Source organism: Periophthalmus magnuspinnatus, chromosome 15, assembly GCF_009829125.3.
Source record: "Periophthalmus magnuspinnatus isolate fPerMag1 chromosome 15, fPerMag1.2.pri, whole genome shotgun sequence".
NCBI classification, from domain to species: Eukaryota; Metazoa; Chordata; class Actinopteri; order Gobiiformes; family Gobiidae; genus Periophthalmus; species Periophthalmus magnuspinnatus.
The window spans coordinates 1057085-1084084 of record NC_047140.1 but is presented as its reverse complement, the minus strand read 5'-3'; the positions used below and the strand labels follow the sequence as shown (position 1 = coordinate 1084084).

Sequence of the window (27000 nt, the reverse complement as noted above, 5' to 3'; positions counted from 1 at the left end):
GAGCTGCAAGCTAAACTACAGCAAGTCTGAAGAATGACACTCTGCACCAGGGGAACACAGTGAGGGGTTAGAAAGGCTGCAAAAAGCAATGAAACTAGTATATTTTGTGTGATTCGAGCACATATAAGCATAGACATGTAGGTAAGTATTTCTGCATGCTCCAAATCCTGTTTATCCATAGGTTTCAAGGTGGTGCAAATAACTCTAAACCAAGTCGGGATGTCCTCAAAATGGCTTCTATAACAAATGAAGCCATGTGAATGAAACCAATTTCTTTGTCCAAAAACCGCACCTTTACAGTGTCAAAAAGGTTAAACTTTGGATACAATACAACATATTCTTGAAATAGACAGCACCTTTATAATACCACTTTATAAAAACTAAACCGTGATTACCCTGAAGAAGGCTTGAACAAAGGTTTAATTCATAACAAAACAAATAGTTTATTAAGAATGATTTGGGCATATATACCCACTTAATAAAAAGGTAAGGGTATTAATTAAGTATTATTGTGAGTATAAGTGTTATAAAGTGTTAGCAGTTCTCTAGTGGTGGCATTTCTGTAGTTTCTGAAGTTTATATAAATTCCAACACATCTTGAATAATTTAGATTTTATACAAATAGAGCACCTGCAGTTGTCATTGCATAAATCCAACATGCACCTCCAAACCCCATACTGGCAGTAATACTATCCCAGCATGCACCTCCACCCACATGGGCACAATGAACAAACTTTATCAGACACTGTGGACTGTGGATTATTGTTGCACACTGGTGTGAACACACTGTTGAGTTTAAAGAACAAAGCCTTTTACTATGAATGAATTTTTACATCAATATTGTTTTTGTTTTGTTTTTTTCAAAAAGTGTACATTTGTGTATTGCCAATTAGCATCATAGTCTATTAATTAAGCAAAGAGAGTGTTTTGAAGAGGAACGATCCCAAATGCTTTTTGCTAAACACTGTTCATTTGCTTAACATTAATTGACTGCTTGAAAATGTCAATTATAGAAAATAAAATCACAAACTCAAGTTAAATCAGTGCTTTTAATGTATTTTTTTTACAGTGATGTGAGTGATTTGGCTGCTATTAGGCTACATCATCTGCACATTAGTGAGAGCACATTGTGTTTCTGCTATTTCATTTATTTCACATCATTTAAACTTTCAACATCAGTAAACATTACAGGTACAAGGCTTTATAATAGACTAGATAGACTTTTCTGAATATCTCCATGGATCCTTTATGATGATATAAGAAGGTGAAAACTAAATCACATGTCCAGACGTTGCAGAGTTGAGGGGAGGTCTATGCGATCTACACAACAGGTAATGGTCACTCATGTTTAATCTCTAAAAGTAGACTTAGTGCCATTCTTTACTGCTAATTCACCACTGCCAATATGGCGTCCCTGTAAAATGTAGTCACATGGCTGTAGGAGCTCTATGGTCTACCATACACCCTACAGCAATTATATGTATGTGTAGAAATGACAGTGTACATTACATTACATTATAGCCATCATATTACATTTGATCAAAGTATTGACATATCCTTTCTTCTTTTTACTGGGCAAAGTGTTGCACTTCACACAGGTATAGACATTTCCATATCTATTTGTAGCTACAATGAGTGACAAGACTCTTGGATAAGCGCTCAATATGAGATCAAAATTGCCTCGGCTTAGACGGGATTCATGCCGTGCCAAAAACAATGAAAGAGAAATTTCAGGTTGTGAAACGCACAATAACACTTGTCAGCCCAACAGAGAAGAAACAATTCAGTGTATTTCAAAAGTAAAACCATATCATTCATATTTCATGTTTCACTCTGAACACAAAAGTAACAATTAAACATTACACATTGATTTGTCACACACTTTTTGTGTTGTATTGTATGAATTTGAGCAAAATTTGTAATGTGTAAGCTAGGATTGTTAACAGTATCAACAATCAGGTACTAATTTAATTATATTAACTATGGATGGAAATGAGCCTTTCTTGAAGCTTTAGAATGATCTTGATCTGTATCAGAAATATAAGACACAAAGACTAGTATGTGTCCATGGACCACGATGAACTACTGCACACTGAGGGATTACACACATATAAGGACACATGAGAACAGAAAAGAAAGTTCTGTGATTTACTGTTAAAACTAACTAAATAAACTAAACTAAAACTAACTAAATAAATTGTGCTTTTTATTCTCATCATGGTATTTGAATCAGCATTGAGTATTGAGTCTATTCCTTAGTATCAAAATCAAGTTTGAAATGTTTGTATCGTGACAATACAAGTGTAAGAAGCACTTAAGGTTAACCTAGACTCTTTAATGTCCGAGAATCAGGAAGTTTGCACTTAGCATTGTGGTTGTTGTTAGCTTATGTGACAGCAAAACTCTGTTCTGGTTTCTGAAAAGTTGTGAAAAGCGCTTATAAAGTCATTGTGGTGAATAATAAGGATGAGAAGAATGCAAAAGGTAAGTGAGGAATAACACTGGGCCACTGTGACTAGATTGAAATGAACTTTATTCTGTAAGTATAGTTCAGGCACAGCACCTTTAATTTAAAATCGCAATACTGGTTTGAGACAATGCTTTTGTCCTTTGGGTTCAAATCAGATTTACAGTTAGAGCAGTCACAGAAGGAGCCCAAGATCCAGACTCTATGTTTTCTAATAGATCTGTCAGTCTGACCACCTACTCCTCTGTGTCTCTTATACTGATGGACCCTGCGTTTCTCTGATTGGCTAATTATCCTGTCAATCATGTCCATAAGACCAGAGCTGCTGAGTACTGTCCTTAAATAGTTTAAGAACATAGTGTAGACGACTTGAAGACTGGTCAGATATTAGTACCAGGCCTTTTTCTCTTTCAGCTGTACATCTTTTCATATTATCAGCCTACACCTGAAGAAAGAACATACCATGGACTATAATAGAAACACTGGGGCTCTTGTACCTCTCAGTGGACATTATAAGGGCTTTAGCATTTTCTGTAAAAGCGTTCATATGCAGTGTGTGTGGGTGGGTACTGTACTGTATGTACTATCTGTACAAGGTGTTCTCAAGGTATGTGTAGTGAAGTACTAACATCATAGCTTTACATGTTGACCCCACATTTGCATTCAGAGCAGTAATTTTAAAGTGGATAGGTGTAACCTTTTGTGCGTCTGTAACAAACAAGAGTAAAATGCATTGCAGGAAATGGATAGCTGTAATAAAAATGTCATTATTACTGAGACTATTAAGCACACTGAGAATAATGTGAAGTGGGCGGCAGTAGCTCCACTTCACATTATAGTTAGTAGTTTGTTCACTGATCTGAAGGTTGGTGATTTGAATCCCACTCTCAACATAAAAACATCATTGGTAACGTGGTAACTCACAGGTTGGTGGTGCGATTCCAGCTCCCACAGATGACTGCTGTTGTTGTGTCCTTGAGAAAGATATTTAACCCACCTTGTTCCCAATGTCTGTGTACACTGGTGTGTGAATGTGTGTGTGTGAATGTGTGTAAGAATGTATGTATGAATGTGTGTGTGTGAATGTGTGGGTGAAATGTGTGTGAACGTGTCTATGAATGTGTGTATGAATATCTGTGTGAATGTGTGTAAGAATGTATGTATGAATGTGTGTGTGTGAATGTGTGCGTGTATGTGCATGTGAATGTGTGTGAATGTGTGTATGAATGTGTGTGTGAATGTGTGGGTGTGAATATGTGGGTGTGAATGTGTGGGTGAAATGTGTGTGAACGTGTCTATGAATGTGTGTATGAATATCTGTGTGAATGGGTGTAAGAATGTATGTGTGAATGTGTGCATGAATGTGTATGTATGTGTGTATGAAGGTTTGTGTGAATGTGTATATGAATGTGCGTGTGTGTGTGTGTGTGTGTGAATGTGTGCGTGAATGTGTGTATGAATGTGTGCGTGAATGTGTGTCTGAATGTGTGCGTGAATGTGTGTATGTGTGTGTGCGTGAATGTGTGTCTGAATGTGTGTATGAATGTGTGCATGAAGGTGTGTGTGAATGTGTGTATGAATATGTGTTTGAATGTCTGTGTGAATGTGTGTAGGGGTGTGTGTGGGTGTGTGTGTGTGTGTGTATGAATGCGCATGTGAATATGTGTATGAATGTGTGTGTGAAATGCGTGTGGGGGTGTGTGTGAATGTGTGTGAATGTGCATGTGAATGTGTGTATGAATGTCTGTGTGAATGTGTGTAGGGGTGTGTGTGTGTGTGTGAATGTGCATGTGAATGTGTGTATGAATGTGTGTGTGTGAAATGCGTGTGAATGTGTGTATGAATGTGCATGTGAATGTGTGTGTGAAGTGCGTGTGAATGTGTGTGTGCGTGTGGGTGTGTGTGTGAGAGAATGTGTGTGTGAGTGGTTCCTTGACATAAAACGCTTTGAGCCATAAAGGTGGGAAAGCGTTGTATAAAAATGTTTATCATTTAAAAAAACACACACACAAAAAAAAACAGTTACTTTTGAAAAGAAATTCAAAAGTTTTTTTGTTTTTTAGTTTTAGTCAATGTTTATTAAAATAAAAGGCTCTGTGCACAGCAGCACTCTGTCTCAAAGCTAACAGTCACTTTTATTAAAATAATAAAGCATAAAATAAACAACCTATTTTCATTCAAATGAATGAAAATAAAGACTACTCAATTGTTTTTAAATGTAGAAAACCTTATTTTGTGGTGTTGTTTTAAAATGTATTATGCCTCAAATTTAGTATTAGCTTTAGCATTAACACACAAACATGTCTCTTTGCAAACACAGATGTGTCTCCAGTGAAGTGTTCATTTTATTTGTGTAGTGTTTAACATATTGTCAGTGACACTCACACAGCTCCCTGTCCACTGTCTCATCTTTAAATATTGCATCTGCACAGGAAGTAGTGATGCTAACAGATTACCGGATGCTATTGTGCACAAAGTCAATAGTTTTAGTCTAGTCTAGAAAATGTCATGCTAATTTAGCCAATAGTTTTGCTCAAGTAGAAAAAAAAGAAAAGAACATTGAGCTTGTTTATGGTCTGGTTTGTGGCTCTTGTGGAACTTGAATCTATGTCTCCAGTCATTCCTTTCATTCATTTATATTTAACAATTATAATTTCAGTTTTAGATGGAAATGGAAATGTACAGCAAGTTATTTTAGTCATAGTCATTTAAAAACAAAATTACACTCACAAAACTATGATGAAATATTTTAATCAACAAGTAACACTAATGTGGAATTTGAAACATTGAACTCCACTTTGTAACAGCCCCGTTGTTCTTTGAAATGAAATGTGATCCCCATGTAGCAAGAGGAACATGTCTTTAAACACAGCGACACAACAACCGTGTATTTATTCAATCACAGATGTTTTAATTAAACGCTGCCTTGACAAACTATGAGACGGCCGACCTGTCACTGCTCGTATCCATGAAGATAAACAAGTCTAATGCCATAAGTGTACGGACTTTCAGGCAAAGCATCAAAATCTCTATGGAGACGAACAGATTTGGGACCCTATATTCGAAAAGCTACAGCCTGCACCTTTAACTATTTGAATTTAGAGTGGTTTCACAGAATGTAACTTCACCTGCGTCTAACAAACAAAAAATGAATAAAACATTTGAAAGCATGCGGCAGAATACCAGGATGTCCATTTTGACGGCGAGGAGTGGGGAGCATCTACATAAAAGCCTGATCATATTTGTTGACACATAAAAGCGCTGTCTAAAAAGGCATGCTTTCTGCTTCATTACTTGTCTTGTTTCCTTTTGAAGTGCCATCCGAGTCTCCAAACTGGCACCATCAGCACACCATTAATATGCACGGTGCCCCGCCAACAGGCCTCTCCCTAATGGACATCAAGAACCACTAGATGTTTACCTGCTTCCTTCCCCGCGGCAACCACCAAGGTAATGAAGTTTTTATAATCTCGCCAATTAAAAACCTGCAAGAATAACAGGACGGCGCTTTGGCTAACGGTTATGATCGCTTTAAAATAATCATTCGTAATGGGGTAAATGCCAGCGAGCGTTTAAAATCCAACAAAGAGGCGGGAATCCAATCCAATCCAATGACAGCAATTACGGTATCTTCTGGAAGTGTGGTTAGATAGTGTTCCGTGGAATCGTTTCATCATTGTCATTAGAAAGACCAAGTAGGAGACAGTTTTCGGTCCCTTGTGTAGTTGAATCAGGGGAGTCAGGTACTTCACTATCGACAGGACCATCAAGACACCGAGCTGCATATTGACCAGCTCTGCTTTGTCCTCTGTGCGAAATGAATCAAAACAGCTGCGCACATTCGGATTTTTCGCCCATATCGGTTTGAAAGGGACTTTGAATTTTCCACAAGATGACTTAGATGTCGATTCAACAAGATAGCGCGGATGGATGGTGAGATAGCAATTTGGCCGGGCCTGGAAGTGGCTCTTTGATGCCGTTTGATGAATCATTGAATTTTGGACGTTCTGCGCTTTGGTTCCATCGAGCGTTTGAGCAGAGTGAATGTTTGATATCTAACAATGAGTAATATTCTGCTTTTATTCAAATGAGTCTTCGGACAGGGCTTTTTGAATATAGTTTGTTACTTGTTAACTTGTTACTTAATTGGAGCAGGTTCTCTCTGGTACTACGCACACCTAATAGGAAAGTGCTAAAAACTATGTAGCTTGAAATCTTTGTACACCTCTTCTGTGATATTTTTGTTCTTTATGTTGGAAAGTTGTTGGGACTGTTTGCAACTTGCCAGGGGATTTCTTTATGTGCACACCACACTTGGCAAGGAGAGATAAAGTGCTTTGTTAGTCAATATACACACATGCTGTAAAACAAATGGCAAATATTAGAACGAAAGTTAGTCCTAAGTCACTGTGTTAAGAGCACTGCTGCTAAGAGCAGTGCGGGAAAGTAACGTATCTGTACTTAGGTATCTGTACCTTACTTTTACTAATTTTAAAGTGGATACTTCTTACTTTTACTTCACTTAACCATTCACTACCATTAGTGAATGTGTATAAAAGCAAAAGCATTTGTATATCTGAAACTGTGTCTGTGTCTGTGCCTGTGTGTCAGTGTGTGTGGGGGTGTGTGTGTGCGTGTGTGTGTGAATAAATTAGTATAGTTGTGTGTGGGTGTGTGTGTGTGTGTGTGTGAATAAATTAGTATAGTTGGGTGTGTGTGTGTGTGTGTGTGTGAACTGAATGTTTTTAGAAATGGCATATTTGAGGGGCGAGATGTGTTGTATTAGATGTATGTACCACGTGTTTACAGGTCTTTCATCCACATACACCAAACTGTTACTCTTACTTAACATTAGCCTGTCCAGGGACGACAGGTGGAAATGAGTATTTTTGCTATAACCTGGCACCAAACATCTTTCCTGTTTTTTTAAGATCAATTCCTGTTTTTTTAAGATCAATGTATTGTTGTGCACTGTCCCTGTCCAAATAAAAGCATACCATACCATACTACATATGAGAACAGATGTACTTTCCACTTGACTTCATTTTTTAACAGGACTGAAAAGTAAAAGTATTTTTCATTATTGTTTGAGACCTGCTGAAAAGGCTGATGGTTTATTTTGATCAACTTCACAATTTGAGCAAACAAAAATGTACAAATCAAACCCACCAGACAAAAACAATCAATTCAATTATTTCTGTTGTTTTTTGTCTGTAACAAATTCAGCACAAACCTGTGTTAAAATCACTACATTTGAAGCTTTATTATAGATTCCAAAATCTGTGTGAAATACTTGTACAATAGTCCCTCGCTATATTGCAGTTCACCCTTCCTGTTTCGCGGTGTCACTGTTTTAAGTATTTTTCCAGTGCAACTCTACACGCTTTTTTAAGAGAATGAACGTGCATTGTGTTCTGCGTCCTGATTGCCTAAGGGACTATAGGCCATTGTCAATCAGTCTCCTCCATGCCGTGTGTCCTGTGCAGTACAGATTACGCCTATTGTGGGTTATTTTTAGAAGGTAACCCCTGTGATAAACCAGGGATACTTTAATACTTCTACTTCAGTATATTTTTTTATGTGGTACTTTTGAGTATTTTTTTGCTCCTGTATCTGTACTTCTTCCACCACTGGGTATAGGGGAACACAGTGACACTGTGAGAACATGCAAACTCCACTCACACACAGGTCAAAACCAGTAAGGGAATAGAACCCTGGACCTTCTTGATGTGAGGCAAGAATCTGTTTTGTAGTTGTGTTGAGCAAAGAGATATTGGCAAATGAAGTGAATAAAACATACAAGGTTACATTACTAAAGCACATTATTATAATAAAGATTTTGATTAAAATTGTCCAAATTTTTCCAAAGTTTATTTTATTTCCTGATTGGACATGGGCAGTTGATATGTAGAAATACTAGATTATACTCTACTCTAGAAATCATAAGAGGAAGTGTCTGGAGTGAGGGAAGTCTGGGAGTTCCTGCTGTGTTCCCTTCATGTAAATTGCCCCCGAATTTTGGAAGCAATTTTATGGATAGGAAGAATCCTTTTGAAAATTCAGTGCTATTTCAAAATGTCCATCCCAACACGGCTTCTTGACAGATGTGAAACCATTAATCATATTTGCAACAGTTATGATCCCACCAAATAAAATAATTACAAACACATAAAAATCTGTCATATAGGCTTGCAATTTTTGCGTCATACAATTTTGCCCATGCTTTCACCAACACAAAAGACATAACCTCCAGTGTCCAGAAATTGAAAAACTCTTCTGCTGCTACTCTTCTATTTCATATACTCCCAAAACAGCTCCATGCAAGATGAGAAAAATAGGAAATCTGCCGAGGGTATAGTGCGAATAGGCTAGAAATCAAGACAGATGAGATGAAGCAAGTTCATTCTAGTCGGCCTGAATAAAATCACCCAGAGAATCACATTGGAATACGGCAACCAAATGAAAGTGCCTCGTGATCAGATGACAAACCAGGATTCTCATAAAATATATCTTTACCATAAAAGCATTATCTTCAATAGACAGACCACTATCTCTGTAGATGTGTGAGATAAAACCCACGCCGCTTTGTTCCATTCCTATTTATATTTCAATTATAAAATAAGCAAGTGAAAATGGGCAATCTTGACTTGCAGATCGACTTGATAACACAAAAACACAAACGATTATCAGTCCCCATCTGTTACTATTACATTTTTATCATCATGGGAGCTATATGAAAAATGCAGAATGACAAAGTGTGCTACCTCATTGCACATACCGCGACCAGAGTTAGCTTACTTACATTTCTTGCATGCATTTGGGATGATGGATGTAGTGAGGGGGAATAAACAGAGATTGTGCAAAAGCGCTGTTCATTTTTCATGTAACTGTTGGAGGAGAGAGGCAGACTCGTGTGCGTTCTGCTGTTGCCCCTCCCTCTGTTACAGCAGGGAGAAAGCGCCTATCCGCACACAATTATAGTCAGACATTACATTTAGCAAAGTTAATTGTCCGACCCAACAATGTACTCCAGACTGTTAAATTGGATATTTAAGGCGTTGAGTAATTAGTGCTAACAAAGTAATTACTTAAATATATTGATTGTGATCATTAACCAAGGATTTTCAGAAAATGCTTCAATATATAGAGGATTGGATTGAAAAATGTATATAGATAATAGCTCATTATCACTTCAATTATCACTTCAAGAAATATGTGTATCTAAGGACAAGAAATTCATAAATAACATAAGTTTTGGGTGTTTTCCAGTTGCTCTCTGTAGGACTCTGAAGTCACTAAGGAGTCAGTTAATAACAATAACAATAATATGTCCTAGCTATGCAGATGAAACTCAGATCTATATCTCACTGCAGCAGGTGAATATGGACCAGTGGATTCACTCCGCCACTGCATCCAACAGATCAGTGTGTGGAGGCAAAACTACTCCAGCTAAACTCAAGACAGGACTGAAGTCACCATCTTTGGCCCACAGAAACATAGAAAAAGTGTCAGCAGTCACCTCCAGTCTCTCTCTGTCAAAAATCAAAGGTATACTGTCCAAACCAGACTTAGAGAGACTTATCCATGCATTTGTCTCTAGTAGGTTAGACTACTGTAACGGCCTGCTCACTGGCCTCTCTAAACGAGCTTTAAGACAGTTTCAGTACATCCAGAACACTGCTGCTCGGGTCCTGTGCTCAGGTCTCTGCACTGGCTCCAGTGGCTCAGAGAATAAACTTTAAAACAGCTCTGCCTGTGAACAAGTTTGGTTTAGTCCTATTTTAGTCCTGGCCTCCTGCTGGTGCCAAGAGTCAATACTAAACATGGGGAATCAGTGTTTGAGTTTTGTGAAGCTAAAACCTGGAACATTCTTCCTGAAGATATGAGACAGACCTCTACGTTGACAATGTTTAAATCCAGGCTCAAACTGTTCTGTTTAGCTGTGCATACGACTGAAAGGGTTTTTATCTGCACTCTTCTCTTTGAATGTTCATTTTATGATGATCATTTATGTTTTGATTTGTTTGTATTGTGATTTTAATGTATTTCTTGTTCTGTAAAGTGCTTTGAATTACTTTGTGTACTAATTGTGCTGTACAAATAAATCTGCCACTGTGGGCTAAACAAAAAATGTTGTCTGTACATTCATATATAGTATCAAAAATACAATGGATGGAAATGAGTCTTTAGTTTACATTCATGTTGTATCATGTCTGTTTATTAGCATGCATTGTCCCAATAAAAACAGAATAATAAACCATACAAAAATACATGTTTATAGGTGATGAGTGCATTATAAACCTCCTCATAGGTTTTTGTTGAACATTAAAGCATTGTATAAAGCTTTAAGTCCATTGTGCCTATAGCGCCACTAGCCTCCTGCTGATAATAATAATGCATTGGATTTATATATACAGCCTTTCAAGACATTCAAAGAGCTTTACATTGCATTATTCATTCAGTCCACACTCTGTAGTGGTAAGCTGCTGTTGCCAGAGCTGCCTAGTATACTGGCGGAGTTTGATTGGTGGTGATTACTGCTGGCTTGGAGGAAAGAATATGTAGCATATTTTCAAATTTAGTGTTAATCTAATTAACAGCAGAATAAGGTTATGCAGAATAAAATAAAGTAATACACTAATCAACACAGAATAAGCCACTTAGAAAGATGCAAATTAGCACAATAATGTTAATAAATGTCGTCTGAAATAAAGTGTTACCATAACTTTCATACAGTTTAAAAAGCAAGATTTATTTAATAGAACATGGGTTAAGACACTAGGATATAAAACCCAATATGTGAGAATCCTGATAGGCTCTGTGCACAGCAAACTGATTCAGGTGATTGTTTTTATGTAGATTATTACAGTTTATTGTGTTATTTTAATATTTGTCATGCCTCAAAATTTGGTTTAGCATTAGCACAGAGGCACAAAAGGCCCTCAAGTCACTGTCCACTGTCTTATTTTTGAATATTTATACATTTTAGCACAACCCAGAAAAAAAAAAAAAAAAACTCATACAAATATGATATACAAGATACAACTGGAAAGAAGTAGCGACGCTGAGGTTGCCAGGTACTGTTATGCGGAGAGTCAATTAAAAGGCCTTATAAATATTGAACAAAACATTTATTCTATGTTTCTGTTTCATTAGAATGGTTAATGTGATATGAATGGCCAGAAAAATAATAATGTATACTTAAAATTCTGTAGAATTTAAGCAGGAGAGTGCACTGCCTGGATATATTCAGTATTTCCTGATGATGCAGGGGTCAGTTAAAGGTGAGATCTTATAGAGCTTTTATACACAGCTGAGATCAGTGTATATATGTCTGAAAATAGGCAGTGGACAGGGCAGCAGCTGTGCCTGGGCTCCTTCTGGTGCTGTTACATACACACTGTTTCAGATCCAGTTTCAGATTGTGTGGGCCCTGCGTGAGATTTCGGCCCAGGCCCAGCCGTAGTTAGCAGCACTTTGGCCCGCACCCACCCATTACTGGATCATTAAAGAACCGCGGCTCGGCTTGGCGTGTCATCCTTTACAATTGGCAGGAAGTTGGCTATGTGTTTGCCAGATTTCACCCGATAATAGAGCCATTTTGGATACTTAGGTGAAACTGAGAGGGACGACGGTGGCAGCTAATAATGTAAAAAATGGGCTCTCTTCTCTCGCAGCTGACTGACAGGCATATTGAGTAGAAATAACCCCAAACCACAGAGGTGCTCATCGACATGTTTACTGTCACATCCGTTTGGTCTCATTTTGATGCCATAGAAGACGTGCGTTCACATTCGCTCAGTGCTCATTCAACATCTTCAAACTGGGACTAAATCAGGACTAAAAGCAAAAATAAGCCTGGACTAGACTAAACGAAAACGACTACTACATGTAAAAATGTACTAAAAGAGTAAAAAGTAAAGTATTTTCCACAGATTATGAGTTTTTATAAAGCTTCAAATGTAGTGATTTGGGGGCGAGGTGGGTTAAGTGTTTAGCCCAAGGACACAACGTCAATACTGGGAGCTGGAATCACACCACCAACCTCTACCATTGATAAGTCTATGTCGAGAAGGAGTCATACCACCAACCTTTTACTTTTCAGTCCAGAGTAGAAAGTCCAGGTACTCTCAAATTTAGTAAAAACTATCCACTTTAAAAGCACAGATACCTAAGATTATACTTAAGTAGAGTACTTTGCTTTTACTATGTTACGTTCCACCACTGACAAAAACTAGCACAGGATCAAACCAAGTCCACATCAGGTCTAAAGTCTAGGACCAAATACCCACACCCTGACATGTGTATGTGATGGTTACTATCTTCTTGTAAAATAAAATAATTTCCAAAGGCAGAGATAAGCACACAACATAAACTGTCACATCAAACTGTTGAATTGAGCTTGACAATATATCAAATTACAATAGTTGTTGTGAAGACCAATGACAATAGTGAGTAATTATGGCATCCAGTAAGAAAACAAGCTGTCTGTACGTAAAAGCTGCCAAGAGGGTTGATGAAATAAGAGAAAAAAAGTGAAGTGTAATCTTTCAAACAACAGTTTAATGTGATATTTTCACACTTTTGTGGTGATTTTTCACATTTGCTGGAATTTTTGGTAGCAAAAAGCATAGACAAATAGAAAAATAAAATAAAACAATATAAATTTTGCCATTATCGCCCACCTCTGCTTTGGAATATCTATACCACACAACACGGGTGACTAAACGACCCCTCTCCAGAAGTATTTGTAGTTCCAGTGTACAAAGCCAATGAGATGTACACAAGCAGCTTTGAAAACATTTCATTCATATAATGCAGTGCTATGCCTTTGAGCACATGCAGTAACTATAGAGGCACTTTCAAAGCTTTCACAATGCTTCCGAGCTGAAATGGTCTCAAATAGAAGGCTTATTCCAAACGTAATTGATGCATTGTGGTTGTAATAAAATGAACAGCCCAAATTACTACTGGAGCTGCTTTCTACACTGTTGACATTTGGAGAAAACTGCCAGCTGACAAAAGCGCAGTAACAATGCTAGCTTAATATGCAACAATATTTGAGAATGATGACTGTATGACGCATGCAGTCGCCTCATCTAAAGCGCCCCGGAATGAATTGGCCTTTCTCAATGAAGACCTTCATATACGCTACAAGTCATTAGCCATATCTGCTTAGAGTGGAGCTGACACATCAATAAGAGCAAACAGGAACCCAAAACAACAATAACAGCATCGATCACTCTGCAGCAGGCGAGATGCGCAGAAAACTCAGAGAAGCCGTCCAGGAAATAGTTTTTCAGTCTTCATTACCGATTCTAACCGAAAAGACGCCCCATCTAAGAGCCATCAGGCCAGGGGGAAAATGGACTGCATGTAGATAAACGATGATGGAATGGAGGGAAAGCAGGGCTGAAAAATGAGGAGAGAGGTTTAGGACAAGAGTGAATGAGGGAGCAGCGACGGGGGGCAGGCAAGGGGAGATGAGAGGGCCACATCAAAGAGACACAAAATGAGTGACTCTAGGGGCCGCCACGATGCTTTGGGCTGACGACAGGGGTCTCTTGGGAGGGGAGGGGCTGTGGGGCACGCAATCACGCCCGCTCCACTCCACATGCACAAGGGGTATAATCACGTGACCTCAGCCTGGGCGCCCTTCCTCTCCACTCCCAGTGTAATCAGGAATCACAGAGAGGCACGGCTCAGTGATGACTCAGTGACGATGCTGAATTAAGTCATTAATAGGGACGCATCAGTACCATTTTTTTCAGTATGAGTACTTCATTTTGACTGTGTAATCCCTCAGTCATCCAGGTGTGATCCATAGCAAAAGATGAAATTAAATCTGTCACTGAACAAATTGTTGCAGGAGTGAAGACGTTTGGCTGCTCATCCAAGCCGCAGTTCTGGTCAGATTACTGCTGGACACTGCCTTATATCTGTCTGAACGGAGGAACTAACTACACTGAAACTGTAAACAGCTATTGTCTCCAGTTTCAGCTTAAATTACGCCTACAACAAGTTGTCCAGTTGAAAGATTTAATTTAATCTTTTGTTATGTATACTTCATTCTGAGTACTTGCCAATACCAAGTACTGATACAGATATCAGTACCAGACATTACTTTTTACAGGGGTTCTATTGCAGTGGTACATTAAAATCATTACTGCTATTAAGTATTTATTTTCCAATATTATTATTACTTTATTCATTTTATTATTTTTATTCATTACTACAGCTATTACACTGGAATACTTGAGAATTTGAGGAGCTGTTTTGTGTTTCTACTAAAATCACTAGATAGGTTTAATTCCAATATAATTTAGAGAAGTACCTTCAATACTTACGTACTTTTACCACAACCACACTTTGACCAATATGTATATAAAAGCTCTGAAACCACTCCGTTTGTAAGTTACAATCAGTCACAGTGCACGCACATGTAAGCCACATTATCTGCTACTACTGTAAACACGAGCACTGTGCTGATATCTTGTAAGAGGACACAGTCACATACGATTAACACTGAGGTTAATGTGACTCTTTATGGTCACCTCGTCTCTGCTCAGAGCATACTGCAGCAGAGAGGTGAGCTATGAGCATCAAATAAGACGCCGCGCAGTTACAGTGGCATCATTACATTAAACAACACGTTTTTAAACATGTTTTTGACAACATCACATCATTCGCCTGTTTAATTGTGATAATGTAATATTTATGGGAGGCACAGCTCAGAATGCTGTGAACCTTGTGACAAAAACTGATAAGGTCCAACATTAGAGATTTTTCTTTTGAATTATTCATGACAGTAACGTTGTGTACAAACTGCTGTTCCTGATCTAATGGCATGATATTATTTGAAAGCTACTGACATGGAAAATCACAGTTCCACAGTTAAAACAATATGAATATGAACACTCAGAGTCAACAGTTGCCAACTTTTTATCTCATAAGGACTTTTTTTTTCTTCTTTTCACAAACTGGTAAAAAGGGGCCATTATTACTCCACATAAAAAAAAACAAAAAACAAACAAACAAAAAAGAAAAACCGAACAAAAAACATGAATAAATAAAAATCTTGTTTGCTGTTTATTGAATCAACTGATTCTATTTGTACAGTAGCACAGGGACAAATTAATAGACTACTATAAAAGTACAGAAATAATGAAACACACTTTGTTAAGGTTTTATCAATATACAATGAAATCTTTAATAATGCTCTGCTAATGTTTCATTTTGTGCAGTATCGCCACAGTTTCTTATGAATAACAAAAAATTTGATACTAATTTGCATTTTTACTATATGAGTACTGCAGACTGTCACTAACCAAAATACCATGAAATATTGTAGAATACTTCAGTTTGTGGTGTTGTTTTAATATTTATTATGCCTCAGAATTAGCATTAGCGTTAGTATTAACACACATGTCTCTGTCTAAACACCCGCCCTGCAGTGAAGTGTTTATTTTATCTGTGTACTGTTTAAAATATTGTCAGTGACATCCACACACAGCCCATCCACTCTCTCATCTTTATTCATTTTAGTGTGACTCTCCAAAAACCCCCATACAGATCAAGTTGGACAGGAAGTAGTGATGCTAACAGTGAGGTTGAGGGTGCTGTTGTGCACAGAGCCAATTCATTTCTCATCCTCCTCGACAATTGTATGCAATTTTCGTCATATCTGTCGTTTCACAAACATGTGGTCTGATATAGATCAAAGCCGTTCTAAAACTTTTCATTCCCATTTTGTTCTATTGATTTAACTTTTTGATACTTCAAATGAGTAGTTTCTGGGTATTGATTTGTTTTAGACAACCCCAATCACTGCAGACATCTTCAATGCATATCTGACATGCATTTCATCGGAGCGTACATCTTTGGATTGACAGGGAAAAACAACACCATCTGTAGCCGTGCCATGCAGTAGCAGCCGCACACACATGCTGGGCACTGGACAACAACACTGAATTCATTTGGATCTTGTTATAAGGCCTGGCTTGCCCCCTCTGCCCCCTCTAATGATTCACATAGAGCGCCACATGCTAGTGCACTCTCTGCCCCTTTCTCTGTTTGTCTGCCTCTCAAATCCCAATCAGGAACACTTGGGGTTCAACAAGAGCCACAAAATCAGATGTTATGTTAGTGCTGGCTCCTACAAATGTGTGTATGTGTCCAGAATGTTGGGACAATTAGGATGCATTTGAGCCAGGACATAAAAGTAAGTGTTAAATCTTTATTACTACATTTGTCAGGGCCAGTTTCCTTTTTCACTATAAACTGTGTATATGGTGTTTTAATAGCATTGTCTAATATTCCTAGTCATTTTTTGGCTACTTTAGTGCAAACTAGATACATTTGTAGCTTTCTGGTCAAAAACATAAACCTAAATAAGTTTGTGCTGTGGTGTCTGTAATTTCCAGTAGTTGGTAATATCACAAAAGATTTAGATTACAGCCAGTTGTTTCTGATTACAAACACCTGGCTGCAAGGCGGAGTATCTGTTAGACCAAATACACTGTTCCTTAAGCCTCTGGACCCCGCCCTTCCTCCTCTCTCACACTCTCTTTAGTTCACAGGTACTGCTCAGTTTAGCAGCTCTATTTCAGTTGGCAGAGTTTAGGTGTTTAGTCCCATTTTAAAAGTGTTATCATTCCTCAGTGTGCGTGGACTGAAGTGGGGCATCCAAACAAATGATCAAAGAATACCACTGTTAAAACATTTTCTCCATGAAGTAAATAATGTCTGTTGTCTGGTAGACCTAGTTTCTTGTAGAATATATGATGCACTCTTTAGCCTTATGTTGGGCCATAGGTTTAATATAGTTTTAAGGTGAAGCCTTAATGCAATGTGGTGGGTGGGATATGTTTTTCAGTCAAAATCTAGTAAAGTAAAACATTTATGGAGCTGACATAAAGAAATAAATAATGAGCTTCTCTGACTTATTACAGATTCAAACTAACCGCTTAAGTGTTACAATATTGTACAATTAGAATACTTTTTGTGGATAATTCTGCTTTATGGTTTGGTGTCAGTATTATCGCATATTGTCTATATTTACTTCAGCCATATGTGGCACTTCAGAATGTGTGATTGTGATAGGCCTACAGTTAAGAATCACTGCATTACAGCTGTCCCTCTCACCCTACCATAATCGGCCAGTCCAGCAGAGGGCACTCACTGACACATGTTAAACCTGAGCCTCTGCAGTCATTCAACACGTAAATCCACTTAACCCTTAACAGACCGGTGCCTTGCGGATAACATCGATTGATTTACCCACTTAATTCCAAACCCAGGCTCCCTTACACCCTCTATTTTTAAGAGACCCCCTAGTAATAAAACCAGTTCCAACAGTGACCCCAGCTAACAGGTGTCCTGCAGGCTTCCGTAGTGCGCCGTATTAAGTGCTGCATCTTCCTGACAACACTTAGATATAACAAAGCGAGCTGCAGCCAGGGGAAACCATGGGACACCGCTTTTTAAGGACTGAAATTGAGTGTCTTAACTTGAGAGGGGTTTTGTAAGAGTGCCCTGAGAAAATGAGAAATACTTTAATTCCACTTTCACCACACAGTAAGTGGCCGCAGCGCTCCAGTGTTTAAGGAAGGGCTATTTTCATCAGGAGCTCGAAGTATGCTTCCTACAAAAAGTGTGTATGAGAGAAAGAGAGAGGTGGGAACACAACTCCTGGCAAAAAGCTCCTCAAATGGACTTCAATATAGGAGAGCTATAATGGATGTGTGTAGGGAGGCAGAGGGGTTGTGTAACTTCTCGGCTGCGCGCTGCTTTGGAAGGCATTATGTTAATAGCCACTCGCAAATACTTCACACATTGTAAAGTAACAACAGGAAAAATATGCTTTAAACAACTATAGCAACTTCTGGTGTTTTTATAGTCATAACTCGCAGCCCTTTACCCAACTGCAACGTGGGCTGAATCAAAAGCATAGCATTAAAGGTGTAGTTTTGAACCATGAGTAAGAATGTGTTTGAGCTGTTAGCCACGTCTACATAGGCCTTTCTCCCAGACTCTCACTCTGATGCTGAACCATGACAGGCAAACAACTGTCTGGAGTAGCTGCATGCAGTAGTTTCCACATAGTAAATGGTCATGGTTAAATGGTCACATACCTTATATTTTTATGATCTCTATTAACACAGTGTCATGCAATTTGAAGCCTCTTGGAGACTCAAGTATGTTTTTTTTAATGCTTCTTGTCAGCAGTGCAAATATATGATAATTGAAAAATAACTAAAATGTACTCAAAACGTTCAGCATTTGAAGGAACAATTTTCACTTTTTACCATGTATTTTATGCAATACTGATAAAGCCCTTTTTTAAATATACAGAATTGAAATTGGCATAAAAATTACTCTGACTTGCAAACCCAAAATGTTTATAATGAAATAAGTTAATTGGTCACATTTTTATATAACGCTTTTCCACTTTCAAGACACTCAAAGTGCGCAAGGAACCACTCACGCACACATTCACAAATACACCAATGTGGGGGGTGAGGCAGGTTAAGTGTCTTGTCCACGGACACAACAACGGCTACATTAATCTATTGTATGACATAATGAAAGATGTCCAACTAGAAAAAAGTAATTTGAGTAATTTGACAAACAGGTGAATGTGCATATGAAACCTGCCCCCTTCCCTCCTTCATTTTTTATTTCTTTATTTATTTAGCTATATATTTATTTATTTTATTTTTATTGTACTACTTTTAATATATGTCTATTGTCTTATTTATGTAGTTACTTTATATATTGATGTCATTATCATTCATATTTTTTTACTTTACCTATTAAAACTTTACGTCTGTTAGACTCGTCATTTTGCTCTTAAATGTTCGTATTAACCCGCTCTACATGATCCTGGGGTTTTTATTTCACTATTGTGTCTGTAAATCAAGATATGAACTTTGATAATAGACAAATCAGATGGCTTCTTTCCCTGAGGTTGTGCCTGTTAGCGTTAGCAGCAGGTTTGATTGGCTCTTTGGTTGCTGTCATAGTGGTGGTCAGAATTCCAAATATGGAACTTGGCTCCAAATCTGGCCCTGGTATATGGTTATCACTCAAAAAAAATGTCAAAGATGAAATCTTTCTCATTCAGTTTCACAAATAGCTGCTTTTAAAACACACTGTGTGGTATAAAGGGCATTCCTAAACTAGAACCAATAAAAGTCAGTCACATGACCTTTAAATTATTAACAATCTGACAGCTCATTTGATTTGAAAACACACCTACACCAGGCCTTCACTCCCATATACATCATCTGTTATTGGTTCACTCCTGGTTCACTCTTTGGACCAATCAGATAGATACTTTCAACTAGAGACAAAGAAAAAACCCACAAGAGCTCCCGTCTTGAAAATAAGGTAACCACAACTCCATCAAACCTTTACGCCATTTTTGCACTTGTAACATATTAGCTTGGAGGACAAACTGTTCACTATCTATCCAGTTCTATCACTTATCACTTCACCTGTCAGTGGTTATAATATTTTGACTGAAAAAGCACTCACTCTCTTGACATCTTTGCCGAATGTCTCGCTGTAGCTCGTTCCCAGGATTTCGAACTGCACATGTGAGTTGGAGCCTTCAGCGCGGAAGTCCATGAGCCCGGTGAGACCACTGATGCGTCCCTGAAACGAGACAGAGAGTGGACCCCCAACTGAGCAATGTGTCTGTATGTGTGGAAAGGTTAGGAGACAGGACACACTAGCATAGAGAACCTGCCCCACGTTGACGCCCCACTGTGAGCAAAGAGAATGCTAAAAGGCCCTCCTAATGTAACTTCCTCTTTTAGAGTCTTGTTTTAAAGGAAACACATTATCCAACCTTGCTTTTATGAGCTTTTAACTGTGTCGTAATGGTTTTTCTTTACTCAGTCTTACTAATAGGTGTATTCTGAGTGATTCATGTATGTTTGTGTTTGTCGTCCTGCACTTGAAGCTTGAGTGCTCAGGAAATGTAGTCTTCACTACTCTATTTAGCTCTATTTGTGTGAGTTTTTAAAAAATCAGACAACAGGTGGTTTTGATTATGACATTTGAATCAATGCGGTTGCAGGGAACAGAATGTAAAATCAGGATTGTAATATGTCTTGTTTTAAAGAGGCAATGACTTTGTGAGTTTTTATCTGGGTTATATTGTTGTTCCTCATATTTAAAATAATTAAGTCTCAAAAGCTTAAAGCTCTCTGTTCCGTCAGCAGGTTGTGTTGTGGTGCTCCTCTGTGTTTTTACAGTCCATACAACTTCAGCGGACTCATTGTGATCATTTCAGTGCTCAAATTGCCTTTGTAACAGAGTAAAATGTTTAACAGCTGTTATTTTTTAGCTTTATATAAACTTATTGTGTACTTCAAATGTAGCCATAAGCACAGTTTTCATACATTTATAGTGATACCACACTTATCAAATTAAAGTTACTAAAAGAGGCATGAACTTTGACATTGGATTGACACAGCACTTGAAGGGGTCAAGGCGTAGGTGGAAAATATTATGTAATTATCCTGTATTGTGTATTTTTGTGGCTTCCACTGAATAAGCTGAATGTAATGATAATAGAGCTGTACACATAATCTTTTTGACTTTTGCATCAGTTTTAACTTAATGATGATGGGAAGCTGTTAAGTCATTTCCCATATGAATATGTATAAGGTGCGCCGGGTCAATTGAAAGTAGCCCACTGCTTTACTTTATTGTATTATATCATAACGGTCTTGAACCCACTCCAGCTTAACTTCTACAACAATAAAAAATTCCATTATCCGATTGAACTAAACGACATCGGGCCACCCTACAGTAAAGGCTGCCAATTTTCTGAATGAGAGAAAAGAGGGTTACCATACGTACAAAAGTATCAAAGCAGTCAATGGACCCCAAGTCTATCTGGAGACCAATCTTGGAAAATCATTTTATAATTTCTGTAGTTAAGGTCTTACTCAATGCTTCAATAATTCTGTATGTTCTATTTAAACTCCTATCGGCACTTAAAGGACACTATCTACCTCATTTTGTACTTCCTATTGACCCACAACTCAGCCAGTCTCTTTGATGGGCCCATAGTCGTTTGGCTGTACATAGAGAGGTAATGGGATACCTTTTGAATGGTGTCGAGCATGGACCATCCTCCGTTCCAGGGTTTGGTGGATTTTCTCATGCAGTTGAGGCTCGCCATGCTGTGCCACTTCCGGTCCTCAAGCTTTCGGTAGAAGGCATTGGCGAGCATCAGAACACTGTCATATAGGTATAAGTTGGACACCTGGAAAAAAGGTGAAATTCGTCAGAAATGTTTAGTATCTGCTATTTCAATGTAAAAATGGTAAAAAAGGAACATAATACATGGAAAAAATGCAAATAAGGTAGCCAACGGAAATGAGAAAGGTGCCAGATTGGCTCGAGTTCTTCTCTTGTGTTAAATGTAGATAAGACTGTTGCCATGGATTGAATCAGCAAGCACAATTTGACAATTTGTCCTGATATTTTTTTATAAATATCAGGACATAATTTTATGGTGAGAAAATTTAAAATGTTAATGAATTTAAAGTTAAGTAGGTATGTGCATTTTTAAGTGGATACTTTTTACTTTTAGTTCACTACATCTGAGAGCAGTATTGGTATTATTTTTAATCAACATAACCACATTTAACATTTTAACCAATTAACAAAACTTTTGTGAAAAACTTTTACTCTTAAAGTACATTTTTAAATGGGATTCAACTTTAATTTTAATCACACAGCAAAGCTTTGTAACTCCGTCAAATTGAACCTCTCAAATTTCAGACACAAGAGTCGCTGATCACTGAGGCCTCTCATGTATTTTAACTCCATGATCATGTCACATTTCTTGTGCTGTATGACGAGCTGGTCACAGGCATGCAAAACAGCCGTGAAACCTGTTGAATTGTTGTATAAACGTGCGGTCAAGATGCATGATGAGAAACCCCGACCGTATCACCACTGTCCTGTTCTTGCCACATATACTGTATGTACTGTAATTAAAAACTAATGGTTTATGCTAATGTGTGTTTGCTTTTCAAAATTCTCCATGGTGCTGCTCCTTGATGGACTGGGGAGGGGTTCAGAGGAGCAGGTAACAATGTATATGCTGTATATGTGTATAGTACTATGTTGTTTTTAGAATAGTATTTTAAAAATGTGACCCTAGGTAATATCAGCTTAATTTATTTGAGGTCAGTCTATCTATATACATTATTATTTGCAGTGTTACCTGCTCAAAGACTAAAGGTGTAAATGAGCATGGCTTTTTCATGTTTTGTTGTGACCTGCCCTTGTACAAATACAAGTAAACCATACCATACTGTCTGATGTAAAGTCTATGTACCCACTTTTTTATGTTAGAGTTAAAGCATATTTCCCACTACAGTATTTAAGTACTGCATCACTGCTAAAGACTGTCTGCATCTAATTATGTGTTGAAATGTAGTGTTAGTGCGCTGTTACCATGCTAGTTTTTGTTAGCAGTGTCGTGCGTGACACTAAAACTCCAGAAAGTTGCAAAAAACATAAATAAAGTCACTGTAGAATAATTGGGATGTGGGAGGAAAGTGAGGAATAACTGGATAACTGGAACTAAGAGCGTAATTTTAACTAGACCTGTTTGAAAATGGTAAAAATCAAGTACAAGGCTTTGAATGATCCAATGTCTCAATCTTAGTGACTTTATAGGCAGGATAATCCAGAACAATGGCTAACAGCTGCACATTCACATCTTTGTAAATGCCAACCACTCTGCTGCTCAGCTCCCATATGGACTATTAGACAATTTTCTATGATTTAAAAAAAAATAATAATTTGAAATACAATGTAATGGCACACACCATTCGGCTGCTAAGTACTTAAGAGTGTCATATACCAAAGTACACACCACCACTTATTGAAGCAATTTTAAAGCATCCTACTCTACTTCATAGACTTCATTCAATTCTATATTTTTTCCTCTGTATTTTCACTACTTCAGCTGCCATTTGGCTAGTTTGGATGATGTAATATCCCACAGTGAGTTCACATAGCTTTTTGGTAAAGGTTAAGGGACACTTTATTTCCCCAGATGGACACATTTTGGTGATGTGTCATTACTGGTAAACATGTTTTCTAGTGTGCAAAAAATAGACTGTACACATAGTTTAGGCTTACTAATAGAAAGTAGATCTAAAATATCACTAAAGACATGGGCAGTTCATTCAGCTACACAAAGACATGTTCCTGTCCTAAATGCTCATAATCACAAGTCGACCCGAGGTGGATAACTCAATGAGGAGAAGTAAAGCGGTGCGGGTGGGTCGGGTCAAACGCTCCTCCGTTTTAACTTAATGTGGCGTGAAAGTCAGCACCATACGCCTCAGCTAATGCATGATGTAGCCCTGATTAACAAACGAGGGCACAGGATGGGTGGGTCGGGTTGGATTTGAACTCAAGTCGAGGGGCGGGTCAGTTTTTTTTCTGACATCATCGCTACTAAATGCAGATTTATTATGCCTGCGGTCCCATGCGAAATATGAGATGCAAAATATTCCATGAAAATAAATGTAGACAGTCAATCCGCCAACAATGTTGAATTTCCAATTTCCAATCTAATGTCATTTGATCAACAGTAACTTATTCATGGAACTATACTGCAAAACATTTCATTCACTTTGCCATATAAACTAATTTGCAAAACAATAAACAGACCTTTTGTAATTTGAAAGAAACCACTGCACCGAACATTACACAGGGACTGACTTGTCTTGCCTGTGAGTTCAAGAGGCCGCCCCGGAATTGAACCCACAACTCAGTGAAGCAAATGTGCACTGCAAGGACAGGTATTTCAAATTCGTTATTACCTTTTACTTGTACTAACCAGACAGACACTTACAACTTTCATTTCGGTCACAGTTCTGGCCCACTCTCCAATTGATCTGAAAAAAGTCCTGGTTCCATAGTTCCAGAGTTGTAAAGTGTGTAGATGCTCAATCCCTCACAACCGTACATCACATTTAACACCTGTTCATCATCACCTCCATCTTTAGATCTGTAATTGAATTTAGAAAAGGCAGCGTGCTATTTAACTGATTGTTTCGCATTCCAAAAGGTCAACGCAGTCGTTAATATGCAAGAGCCAGTATGCTCACTCCCATGGTTTATAACTCCAGTCGCTAACGTCATTATCGGAGACTATAACTCATAAAGTCTGTGTGCGGGAAAGTGGCCTCACAAAGGACCAATAGAAAGCATTGTTTTCTATCGATTAATATTTCATATGAAAATTTGAAAGGAATTGTACCTCCGATGGGAAAAGGAGCTGTTTAAAAATAATAGCACCAGTGAAAGAAGAAGGCCCCAAAGGTATTTTAGGATTCTCTCATCCCAGATTCACCTCATCTCAACTTGAAAGATGCAATACGTTTCCTCATTGCACATTCCATTTGAGAAATTATATGTTTGGAAAATGGTTTATCTTTATACATGGGTTGCTGTTGTGTTGGTGAAAATACAACAGACTTCAGGAGATTGGAAGTCAGAATGTGAATAGACACAAAAGTGGTTGAATTTGAGCCATATTGTGTGGCTATACAAGAAAATAAATGAAGGCTTTTTGCTTTTTTAAAAACCCATTGCAATTTCATTTTACATGGATATTTATTTTATTATTTTAAGAACTGTTTTTATGAGCAAAAAAGTACCTATAATAAATGCAGTAAAAGTAACAAAATAGTAGCAGTGCCAATAGTGGCTCTTGTAGTTAGTTGTGTTTTAATTGAAACAGTATTGATCCGTTTGTACAATAGGTAAATAAATAAATATGTACAGTTACATTACATTTTTTTTAATGCTCAAGAACTATGTCATAGGCTGTATCAGAGGTAGTAGCAGAAGTATAGAAGTAGTTACAGAAGTATACAGTAGATTCCAGGTTCGACTTCCAAGCCACCCAAGCCTGTCTGTGTGGAGTTTGCATGTTTTTTCTGCATCTGCGTTAGTTTCCTCATGACACTCCAGTTTCACCCATCTACCCAATGTGCACAAGAGGTAAAATCTTCCAGCTAAGGTATTCCTACGAAACCTAGCAACAAGATCACAGAGATGGGTCCCCGGGTGCGGCACTACCCCACTCACTGCTTCTGACAGGTTGCCCCAGCGGCACTGAAGGATGGGCCACGGAGGACAAATTTCCCAATAAAGTGTACCTTAGCCTATGATATAATAATAGCAATACAGTAATATAGCAGTTTGATTGCATAACACGTACTTTCTGCTGAAGTGAACCATATTTGTGCTATGTTTATTTATTCTTAAGAGTACTTTTTCTAGAAGTGAGGTTGTGTGGGGTGATTGCGGGCGAAACAAAAGCCTTTTCTTAAACATTACAATATTGGCTAGGATTCGGTGTTTGGCTGGTGTAAAATCACAGGTTTCCAGCTGTCTCACTGGTGTAATGACAGAGTACAGTGGCACATCCAAACTGACAAAAGCAATAAACAACAACAAAAAATAGCCATTTCGATCATCTTTTTCCTCGGTGAGCCATGAGCTGTGCAGTTCTCGGATTGATGTGGGCTGTCTTCTGTCTGCTGCTGAATGCTGATTTGATAGGTCCTCGGGGTCTGAGAGGAAGATCCATGGACGCAATACAAGCTGCCACTCTGAGCGCTCCGATCATGACAGGTCTCCACACAGAGTCCAGCCCCTCTGTCATCCTAAATATGATCTTTACCTGCTCAAAGGTCACATGGTCAGAGGCCTATGGCCAGCAAACAAAAAAACAATCTTGTTGCCATTTTTGGTTTTGAAATCCTTTGACGTAACTGAACACTGATTATGGAAGCACATGTCTAAATCAATTAAGCTGGATGCCTTGCCTGTCTTACAACACATTAAGGCAGGTGAATGTCTGGCTCAAAGACACAATTGGCAATGAAAACGTATGAAGCAGGGTGTTTTGCTGCCACACTTATGTCAGCATATGTCAGCAATGTAGTATTTCAATCAAAATCATTCGAAAGGAAAAATCCACTTATGTGTAACTACATCATTTATGTATTGTTGCTGCAGTCCATATGCGGAAAAATATTCAGACGTTATTTGCTCACAATTTGCTCATTTTCAGTGTTGCAATATTTTTAATTGTGAACTGATTACCTATTTTCTGATGGATGCTGGGACCTCCCCTTTCCCATATTTAAACCTGTTTTGTGGGAGACAAATAAGACACTGATACAGGCTCCACACAGTTTCACCATCTGCCCTGAGAGAAGGCTGGGCCTGCATCAGAGCAGGTACAGGGAATATGGCCATTACAGCCCCATGGATTAAAACACTCTCAATACTTTAATGTATCTGGTTGGAGTGCTCCATTTAAAGAGGAAGTCACAATAAAGAGCTGGTACTTACTGCACAAAGAACTAAATGACATTGTGCTGCATGATAATACTGCTGAATACTGGTAAAGTCCATATCTGCTTTACACACCTGGATTATCACAACCAATGGACTTTTGGATGAGCTCCAAT

At 38.1% G+C, this 27000-nt stretch overlaps 1 protein-coding gene across 2 annotated transcripts in view; it reads right to left on the bottom strand.

Moving 5' to 3' along the window:
• grid1a (glutamate receptor, ionotropic, delta 1a) overlaps positions 1 to 27000 on the bottom strand; it is a 429424-nt gene that overhangs the window by 28789 nt on the left and 373635 nt on the right. For both annotated transcript variants that reach the window (XM_033979576.2, XM_055227265.1), the window contains 2 exons: positions 21588 to 21749; positions 20006 to 20125 (listed from right to left, as the gene is read on the bottom strand). In XM_033979576.2, coding sequence (XP_033835467.1) covers positions 20006 to 20125; positions 21588 to 21749 — 282 coding nt within the window. The remainder of the gene's footprint in view (positions 1 to 20005; positions 20126 to 21587; positions 21750 to 27000) is intronic.